General features: G+C 40.0%; 1 protein-coding gene across 1 annotated transcript; it reads left to right on the forward strand.

Moving 5' to 3' along the window:
• Positions 1-5015: 5015 nt before the first annotated feature.
• LOC148297409 (uncharacterized) lies at positions 5016-6020 on the forward strand. Its single transcript, XM_088246896.1, has 2 exons — positions 5016-5126; positions 5271-6020. Exons 1-2 carry the CDS (start codon positions 5016-5018, stop codon positions 6018-6020), a joined length of 861 nt encoding a protein of 286 aa, XP_088103022.1.
• The last annotated feature ends 5139 nt before the right edge of the window (positions 6021-11159 follow it).

An 11159-nucleotide genomic window follows, 5' to 3' on the forward strand; every position in this document is an offset into this window, starting at 1 on the left:
CCGGAAAAGTGACCCAACTAGCTTACTTTATCAAACAAACGAGCTATTTGTTCACACGAACGCAATGGGTTGCGTTCGTTGAGTAAAGTTGCCCGTTCCCCGTAAAAATGGACTCCACTAGCTTACTTTTTTAAAAAAAATAGGCTATTTGTTCACGAGAACGCAGGGGTTACTTTCGTTGAGTAAAGTTGCATGTTCCCCAGAAAAATGGACCTCACTAACTTACTTTTTCATACAAATGTGCTACTTTTTTAGGCGAATGAAGGGAGTGCGTTCGTTGAGTAAAGTTCGCTGTTCCCCGAGAAATTGGACCAAGTAAAATACTTTATCAAACAAACGCACTATTTTTCCATGCAAAAGCAGGGGTTGCATTCATTGGGTATGTTGCGTTCATTTGATAAATTTAAATGTTGGTATGTTCGGTAAGAAAAAATAAGAGTTCACGAGAAAGAAGAAGACATGAATGGGTGTTTTATTTTGAGTTGAAGAAATTATTATTATTATTTTTTAAGGAAAAAACGTATCGGTGTGATATATACTATTGTTATATCCAAACTTGGATTACAGGACTTGGTATATCCAAAGTCAAGAGGGAAATAGCCCAGATCGTATGCTAAGGTCCCTAAGCAATCACTTAGTGGAAAAGGAAGTGAATATGAATCTAGATGGTTGCTCCTCATTGTTTGAACCTCATAGGGGCTCTTCATTTATGTAGATGGACACTTGCCTAAATTGTAATCCAATGTTTAAACAAACTATGGATTTATGCATGATTTATTCATTCTAATCAACATTTTATTTTCAAACTTTTCATTTGTAACATCTCGACCGAAAAATATAGATATTCTTGAATTTAATTAATTTCTTGAAATAAGACTTTACAATTTTACCCTCGGAGTAGGGGCAGGGGCGGAGCCACAGCAAGGCTTGCCATGGCCCTCCCCCCCCGCCCCCCAATTTAATTATTAATCTCTTGTAATATATTATAAAATATATGATATAGCAATACAATTACTGCAATTAGAGTAGTGATGGCCCTCCCAGTTGAAGATTAAAAACCTAGTGGAAGTGATTTTGAAATTCTGGCCCCTCCATACTAAGAATCCTAGCTCCGCCACTGAGTAGGGGTAAAATGGTCACTTTTTAATCCGGAAGGATTTTGGGGCAGTGAGTGGTATTTTTATGTAGATCGTACCTAGATGAGTCTATAGACACGTAGTGGGCTAGAATCGGAGTTGTAACGAAGAAAATACGATCAAATTACTTTCATAGGCATATTCGTAAATAAGTTGAAATTTGTTTTTAATTAAAACTAGAAAACCCTCACCTCTCTCTCTCTCCCCGCGAGACAGCCCCTCCCCCTTTGTTTTCTGCATAGCCGGTTGGCTCTTTGAGTCACCGTCGCCAACACAGGCCGCCACCTGCCGCGAGATCAGACCCAATTGAACCACCGCCACTCCCTCTTCACTTCCTGACCAGTCTCAGCCCCTGGAAAAGTCAGAGATCGCCGGAAACCGCCACACAAAGCTGCTGGTTTTTGGACAGTTTGGACAAATTTTTCTCAAGCCGTTTCGGGTGATTCCGACGACCAATTTTTGCAAATTTGGTATACTTTTCTATCCTCTCGACATTATCTAGTTGATGATTGTGTTAATTAGGAGAAATTTCTGCTTTTTGATAGTTAAATAAGCGATTGAATATCTGTCAATTTCTGCTCCACTCTATGAGGTGATCATATGTATAAGTCTTAACTGGCGGTTTGGAGTTTTCTCGATCGCCAGAATTTGATTTGGGCACCCACGCACTGCCGGGCGCATGAGGCGGCGCGTGGGCCACTTTTTGGCCAGTCCTTGAGTCCTAAAATACTCCTCATGTCGTCCCGAGCACGACGGTGTGCTCGGATATGAATTTAGATATCGTTTGATTGTCATATTAGGCATTATCCGGGTTCAACATGTTCGGACCGTTGGATCGACTCCATTTCAATATATGTTCATCTAAGCATTTCTAGGATCGTGTAGGAATTCGCGGATCATGAATCGGCTATGATTATTAGTATTTAAGCGAACACTTGTCTTTAAGAGTACTTAGTTCTTTTAATATGGAATTTATGTGAAAACAAGTGTTGGTTTCTATTTAAGTTGTTTTGGGATCTGAATGAAATTTATGTTTATGTGAATGATCGTTGGTTTCAAATAGCATTATTCTCATTGATTAAATTACCATGCAATCTACTATGGATTTATATGATTATGGAATATATGCTTGAGAGTTTATTGTCTATACTATGAATAGGTAATTGGAAAAATTGAATTAAGGAATGGAATATTATTTTTATAATATTTATATAAGGGTTACGAACTCCACCATCATATGTACCTTCTCTGGTCATTATACCCACATGTGGAACTGAATTTCCGGCGTGTGGGTTTCCTTGGTTATGGATTCTGGAATTGATGGATACTTGGAGATTATGGATATGGTTTGGATATGTTGGAACTCGGGCACCCTTGACGGGTTGTTTCGTAGATCCTTGGCGGGGTAGTTTGCACGCGTAGGACTTATCACAAGCATACAAGTCTTGAGGATTCGGCTGTACGTGCTGGCTAAGAGTTAGTCCCCCGGTTGGATGGCTCATTCCCTAGCCACATGGTCAATTAAGGATTCTTCCATGTGGACTAGTCAAACGATCCCCGGTTGGATTATTTTCCCCAGTAAAAGATGTGCATCATAGGTACCTCCCCTGGATACTGATACTTGGAAACAGTGGATATGGATACTGGGATACATGGAAATGGATACATGGATATGGATACGTGGATATGTCGGAACCCGGGCACCCTTGACGGGGTGTTACCGTAGACCTTTGATTGGGTAGTCTGCTCACATAGGACTGGTTACAGGCGTATGAATCTTGAGGATTCGGCTGTACATGTTGATAGAGTTAGTCCCCCGGTTGGACGGCTCATCCATGGCCACATGATTGTTGAGGATTCCTCCATGTGGTCTAGTTAAACGATCCCCGGATTGGATTGTTGTCCCCTGGTACATGATGATGGTCAGAGGTGGGTGTATATATATATATCTATATATATTTATTGATTCATAGACATACATATTATATATATATATATATGTGTGTGTGTGTGTGTGTGTGTGTGTGTGTGTGTGTGTGGATTCGTTTATGAGTTGAGATTCTTGAGTTTGTGCTTCGTGAGTACCCTGCATAGGTATGAATGTTTAAGTCCTGGATTGGAAAGTGTTGTTCGGCAACATACGCCTTGGATAGGGTATGGTTGCGCGGAAAGAACAGATAAAAGGAAAGGAACTCATAAAGTGTTCAGGGGTTGCCTTGTCGAATTTGATGCAGTAAGGAATCTAAATTTATTCGTTGGTCTTACTTTAAATAATTGTATATTATCGGGGTTGTGACTATTGATATAAGAACTATGTGTGGCTTAATCCCTTGCCCAAGGGTACGTAGGTAGCCTGGGGTCTCACCTAGGTGCAGTCGCGAAATAAACTATATTTAAAAGGTTTGACCGATTCTGAGTATGAGAATTGACTTTGATGTGGTTATTGGATTTGAATCCTATTTATTATTACTGTTGGGTTCGATTTTGAATACGTTGATACGCCTGAAGCTCAATTTAAACTTGAGCGATATTAAATTCCTGTTTATTTTCTCAGTTATCACTTGATTGGATTTTTATAAATAATATATGTGATTTTGACAAGTCTGAGATCCATTGCGAATTAAATGATTGATTTTAGGTTTGATTATATTGTATAATGGACTCGAGGGCCTTAGAACTGTTGGTGATAGTTCATAGCTGGGAGATGTTGCATGCTGAAAATTGGTGGATAGTATTATTTTTGCCCTTCTGCTGGTTGAAACTTGAGAAGTGCTTCTATATTGAATATAGTAGTATTCGAAAAATTGTTTGAGTTCATTATTTGCCTTGTTTAATGTATTATTTGAATTAAGAGCATAGTTGGTGGTCCGGTTTTGATTTATTTGAAGGATGGAAGCCTATTCTGTAACCTGTATGTTATTATATTATGTGTGCTGGCAGTTGGTTTCTTAGACTGTGACTTTTACATGTGAACCAATTTGGTAAATGTTCGTTTTTCAGAGGAGACTCTGCCGAAATTTCGGCAGAAAGTCTCATGCCCATTTTCCTTAGTTTGCATAAATAGTTTGGCCGAAATATCCATAAATTAGAGGCCCGATATTATCTGCACGGTCGATATTATCCTTGACCTTACCTTTGTGAGGTGCAGAAATTGGATTCATCACTATCCATGTTAAGGGTAATGATTAAAATATGGATCTCGAGTATAAGAACCTGAAAAACCATTTGAGTTCCAAGAACTTCAACAACCATTTAAGTTCCAAAAACCTGAAAAAGTTTCACTTGCTTATTAAATCTACACTAGTTTGTGTACTTCGAGAAAGCAAGAGAGTGAAATTTGTTTGTACAAATGGTAATAATTGCATATAAAGGGTCAACTATTGCATAAATGGTATGCAATTGCATATCCTGGTTTACAAAAGTCATTAAAAATGAATTTTATTCCAGTTTAGGCTTTAAAGAGACTACGCAATTGCACGTCCCATGATACAAAAACTAGACAACAGTGTAGAATTACCCTTTCCTCCATCTGTTTTATTTGCAATCAATCGACGACCAACATAACCAAAGGGCATTGGTTAATTTTTGTTAATTCATTTCTGCAAAGCTTCATAACTGATTCAGTAGCAAAACCAAGCTAAACTTAATAATAAAATAAATATATTAAAAAATAAATTGAAAATTGAAATTGCAAACTAATTAAAATAAATATAATTACATACAACATGCAAATCTATCCATTGTAACATGATATTTAAATCACAATAAAAATTACATTTAAAACTAAAATTACTCAAAATGAACTAAGTTATCTAGCACTTAAAAGATCACGAGCAACACAGTATAAGAAAACCTTTATGAGAAATTCATCCCTACTATATGGCACTTTATGGGAACAACATATGGTGCATAACCATTTTCTCAAGTCCTCACTATATGGAACTTTATGGGAACAATGGTTGTTGTTCATTAAAAGCAGAAGACATCAGAGTAAGAAATAAATAAAACTTCACAAACTAGTGAAACGAGAACTAGAAAATCTGAAATTTGGGGTAAGTTATGAAAGAAAAAGGGGGAAGGAACAAGAGGGCAGCTATCCAGTGATCCATTGAAGGTTGTAAGTTGGAATGTCAGGGGCCTGGGGGGGAAGAAAAAAAGACTTATGGTGCAGATATCGTGTTGATCCAGGAAACAAAGAAGATGCTGATCGACTGGAAACTAATCGGGCATATTTGGGGAGCGAAATTTAGGGAGTGGATCTGTATTCCTTCACATGGCTCGTCTGGAGGAATACTATTCATGTGGAATACAAAAGCCATTAAAGTGAAAGAGTCATTTCTGGGCTCTTACACAGCTTCCATCAACTGTGTGGACACAGAAGGTAAAGAGTGGTGGCTCACAGGGGTATATGGACCAAACGGCTCAAGAGAAAGATCTCTGTTTTGGGAAGAATTAGCTGCTTTATACGGCTTATGCAAACCAAACTGGTGTATTGGGGGAGATTTTAATATCACTAGATTTCCATCTGAAAAATCCAACGAGGGAAGATTCACAAAAAGCATGAGAGTGTTTAATGACTTTATCAGGGAGACATACCTATGTGACCCAAATCTTCACAATGCTAGCTTTACTTGGTCAAATATGGGGGAGAATGCGATCTTAAGAAAACTGGACAGATTCATGTTCACCCCAAACTGGGAGGATCTATTTCCTCACGTCAGACAAATGGCTCTTCCTAAGGTAACCTCCGACCACTGCCGTATCCTACTGGATTTGAAGGCAAAGAAATGGGGACTGGTGCCCTTTAAATTCGAGAATATGTTGCTGAAGCAGCAGGACTTCAAGGGAAAATTCAAAGAGAGGTGGGAGGGAGAGCGACAATAAGGGTGGGAAGGCTTCAAGTTTATGAAGAAATTAAAGGCTGTGAAAGGAAAAGTGAAGGATTGGAGTAGAGAAACCAGTAGAGATATCAACGTCGAATCAAAAGAGGTAGATAATCGAATTAAAGAATTAGATGTTTTGGAAGAGAGGGGCCTTCTATCTCAAGACAGAAAACGAGAAAAAGCTCAGTTGAGACTAAGAATTGAAGAGCTAGCATTCAAAGAAGAGATAATGTGGAGACAGAGAGCAAAGGTGGCGTGGGCAAAAGAAAGGGATACAAACACAAAGTTCTTTCACAGAATTGTAAACTGCAGAAAGAAACGAAACCTGATCGAAAAATTGGAACTAGCAGATGGCTCCATCACTGAAGATGACGGTAGAATTGAACAAGAAATAATCTCGTATTTTAAACACTTATACTCAAGTGAGGGCTTGGAAAGGCCTAGACTAGAGGGGTTGGACTGGTGCGCTTTGGAGAAAGTGAGAGCCTCATAGCTGGAAAGACCTTTTGAAGAAGAGGAAATTAGAATAGCTGTTTTCAAATGTGGAAAAGATAAGTCACCAGGCCCTGATGGGTTCTCCTTGGCCTACTTTCAACACTGCTGGACGATTCTAAAGGGCGATTTAGTGAGGGTTTTTGCTGAATTCTATGAATCAGGTATTGTGAATGTGGTAACTAACGAAACCTACATTTGCCTAATACCTAAGAAAGCTGAAGCAGTCAAAGTAGGTGACTTTAGGCCTATAAGTCTGGTTTCAAGCCTATACAAAATAATTGCAAACGTGTTGGCAGCTCGGTTGAGAGAGGTGCTGGGAGACACCATATCTCAAACGCAAGGGGCGTTCGTAAAGAAGAGGCAGATTTTGGATGAAGTCTTGATCGCTAATGAGGTGGTGGATGAAACAAGGAAGAAAAATCAAAAGGGTTTCGTTTTCAAGATAGATTTCGAGAAAGCCTACGACCATGTGGACTGGGGCTTCCTAGACTATGTGTTAGAAAGAAAGGGCTTCGGTCTGACCTGGCGAAAATGGATAAAAGGGTGCTGACAATCTGCAAATTACTCAGTTTTAATAAAAGGACAGCCAAGGGGAAAGTTTGGAGCGTCTAGGGGAATACGTCAAGGTGATCCTTTGTCGCCTTTTCTTTTTACTTTCGCTGCAGACACTCTGAGCAGAATGTGTTCGAAGGCCAGAGAAAGGGGTTTGGTGGAGGGGCTGGCCATCGGAAGAGATAAGGTGATGGTTTCACACCTACAGTTTGCAGATGACACGATTTTCTTCCTATCTGACAAGGAAGGAAATTTTCGTAATCTATCAAACATTCTGGAGATATTCAATTTATGTTCTGATCTGAAAATAAACAGAGGGAAATGCTCAATTGTTGAAATTAATGCAGAGGATATTGAGGTAAAGAATCTGTCCGATGAGCTGGGGTGTGGCATGGGAAGCTGGCCTCTAAATTATTTGGGTTTGCCTCTTGGGGGTAAACCTAGGAGCTTACCTTTTTGGACCCCAGTGATCGAGAGAGTGACTTGAAGGTTAGAAGGATGGAGCAAGGCCTTGCTATCCCGAGGGGGAAGGCTGACTTTAATCCAAGCAGTGTTGAGCAGCCTACCAACTTACTACTTATCTTTATTTAGAATGCCTGCTAGCATGGCAAAACGCTTGGAGAAGTTAATGAGGAATTTTCTATGGGAGGGTGTGGAGGAAGGCAGGAAGGATCACTTGATAAAGTGGGAGGTAGTGTCCTTACCAAAAGAAAATGGGGGACTTGGGATAGGAAATCTGAGGAAACGAAATGAGGCCTTACTTGGAAAGTGGCTATGGAGATTCCAAAATGAAACCGACACCCTTTGGTACAATGTGATAAAGAGTAAGTACAGGTTGCAGCTAAATGGTTGGGATTCTAAAACAAGATCAAATGGATCCAGTCGATGTCCTTGGACTGAAATAAGTAAAGGATTGGGGTCTTTAGTGGCTTGTTGTCGTCTCAAGGTGGGTAACGGTGTGAGAGTACGATTCTGGGAAGATGCGTGGCTGGGAGATACAAACTTGGGGGACAGATTTCCTCGTCTCCTTCGTGTTTTGCGCAAACAAAATGCCAAAATTGTAGATATGTGCAGTGACATGAACTCCCTTCCGTTGAGCTGGGACTTTGGGTTTCGCAGGAACCTAAGGGATGAGGAAATTGAGGATTTGGCTGCGCTTCTGTTAAGTCTGGAACAAGTTGTGCTGTTTCAAAACAGAAGTGATACCAGATCTTGGAATTTGGAGTCTACAGGAGAATTCTCTTGTAAATCCTTCTCTTGACACCTGATGATTAACCCTCGCTCACCTCGCTTATATTCCTCCTCTGTTATCTGGAAAACTAAAGCTCCTCCTAAGGTAAGACTATTAGCATGGCTAATCAACCACGACAGAATCAACACATGTGACTGGATTCAAAGAAAAAGGCCTGGCTGGTATCTTTCCCCCAATTGGTGCGTACTGTGCAAAAATGACTGTGAAACCGTGGATCACCTGTTTTTGCTTTGCCCTATCGCCTCATCTCTACGGTCTAAATTGTTTAAGGTGGCCGGGCTAGTGTGTGGTAGCTACACAACATGCAGTGCGTTACTTGAAGCTGGACTGAACTTTTTTGGTGGCAAAAGGAAGGGCTCAGTGTTAGGAAATTGTGCCATGTTAGCAACTTTATGGGTAATTTGGGGGGAAAGGAACAGGAGAATTTTTGAGGATGTGGGTGGGGACGAGGTTGAGCAACTTTGGGATCGTATCCGTGTCTGGACCCCCCTTTGGGTTTCTGTTAGAGCAACTCCACCCATTTGCCCTTTGCCATGGCAAGGGGGAGGGGGGGGGGGGGCTAGGGCAATAGTGGTTGCCCTTGCAAAAAGAAATGTGTGTTTCCACCCGTTGCCATGGCAAACGGCAATTACTATTCATTTTTTTGTTTTTTTCATTAACCTAAAGAATTAACTTTGAGAATATTTCGGATAAGATTTGTTTTAATTATAAAAAGGTTGATGTATTGAATGTGTTGAAAATTTTGTGTAGAAAATGAAAAATAACATAAGGAGAAGAAATTATAAGAGGATTTTGTGTTGAAAATGAAGAAGAATGGTAGGTATTTATAGAAAAACTATTCATAACTTTTTGGTGAATTTTTTTCACATTTTTTTTACCCAAAAAAAGCTCAGCCATTGTATTTAGAAAAAAAAAAAACCCATTGGAGCACCAAAACACGCCACATGGCGCATGACATCACCTCCCCCTCAGGCTGGAGCTCAGGCGAGACTTGCCTTCGGGCCAGCCTGTCTTCGTGGGTCCCACTCCCAACCCGGGCTTGGGCTCCTCGTTGGAACTCGACTTTTTTCCCCCCCAGATAGAGGCTAGGGCTCCTCACTGGAGTTGCTCTTACAACTGAGTTTAGGGAGATTGGCTTTCAGCTTCTCCATCTAGACTGGGAAGCGGCTGTTTTGTAGGGTAGAGGTTTCCCCCCTTTTTTTTGGACAATGCTTGGCTCCTGATGTATCAGGAGCCACTCCTCCTCAACAATGATGTGGTCTTTTTAAAAAATGACACATGTTTCTTTTTTTTCTTTTTTAAATTTGTTTCCCTCTCTCTTCTCACCCACTCTCCTCTCCTCCCCCAACTCTCTCTTCTCTCATCTCCCCGTCTCTCTCTCTTCCTCTACAACTCTGTAAAAGAAATTTTCAACCCCTTTTATTTTATTTGTTTCACTGACTCTCCCTCTCTCTCTTCTCACCCACTCTCCTCTCCTCCCCCAACTCTCTCTTCTTTCATCTTCGCATCTCTCTCTCTTCTCTCCTCTCCTCCCCCAGCTCTGTCATCTCTCATCTCTCCATCTCCCCATCTCTTTCTTCCACCATTCCCAAAATTTCCAAAACTCATCAATAAAATTAAAAATTAAAAATGAGAGAAATCAATACATAGTGTTTAGGTGATGATAAGAGAGAGTTGGGGGAGGAGAGGAGAGTGGGTGAGAAGAGAGAGGGAAGCAAATTTAAAAAAAAGAAACACGTGTCATTTTTTAAAAAGGCCACATCATTGTTGAGGAGGAGTGGCTCCTGATACATCAGGAGCCAAGCATTGTCCTTTATTTTTTGTAGGGTGGCCCCCTTAGCCACCTTGTGATTTGGTTGCCCTACTCTTTTATGAATAATATTGTGTCTTTTCAACAAAAAAAAAAGCACCCTAAGGATGTTACTCTGACATTACTTGATTACAAGATGTGGATGAAGCGTTCGTGAATTGTTAGATGAAAGAGTATCACTTGCGTACTCAAACCTTTTCCAAACATCCTATACATATCATGCATTTATCTGATACATCTCACATGGGAAAGAATGAACTGATTATAACACAAAAGATTTCTACATGCCTATCCATGGAAACTATCCAGATTACCTGTTTATATAGCACCTGTGATACAGTTTTTTGAAATCAAGAGCACGCCAATATTACTTAATTGTCAACTCCAAATAAAAGAAAAATCATAGAGCGTTTCGGTACACGGTACACTATCCACTAGAAGATCTGTAGATTGATAAATTAACCGTCCACAAATGCCTAAACATCATGTAAGACCTAAAAAAGAAATTTTTAAAAAATAACTGAACCTGACATATCCTGCCTTGCCCACCACAGAAAAGCACCCACACCAACAATTGCTACAAGCACTGCAAGGAGCTGAATGTGAAAAGGCATCAATTTCATTAGAGATATAATCCTACATGCTGATGTCAGAGTCAAAAATAAAAATGATTATATTAGACACAAAAATAGCATAAAACTACCTGTTTTTTTTTCAGAAATGTAAAGGAACTAAGATTTGTGAGAAGAACCCCAAATCAGTTGCTAAATGAAAGAGAGTACCCAAATGGAAACAATTGCATCCAAAATCCAACCAAGCTGCCCAGTAAATGAAAGATAAAACAATCCAACAGCCAAAGCTAAATTACCCAGAACTCTAGCAGTAGCTCCGTCATCTTTCCCACCACCACCTCCACCACCATTAAACCCAAACCCCTGATTGAACCTCACCACAACCTCTCTTTTCTTCTTCTTCTACTTCTTCTTTTTCTTCTTCTCTAATTGGTATCTCAATGCTCTATTTTCTTTGAT

The sequence above is a fragment of the Prunus avium genome, chromosome 1 (genome assembly GCF_965620075.1).
Source record: "Prunus avium chromosome 1, drPruAviu1.hap1.1, whole genome shotgun sequence".
NCBI lineage: Eukaryota > Viridiplantae > Streptophyta > Magnoliopsida > Rosales > Rosaceae > Prunus > Prunus avium.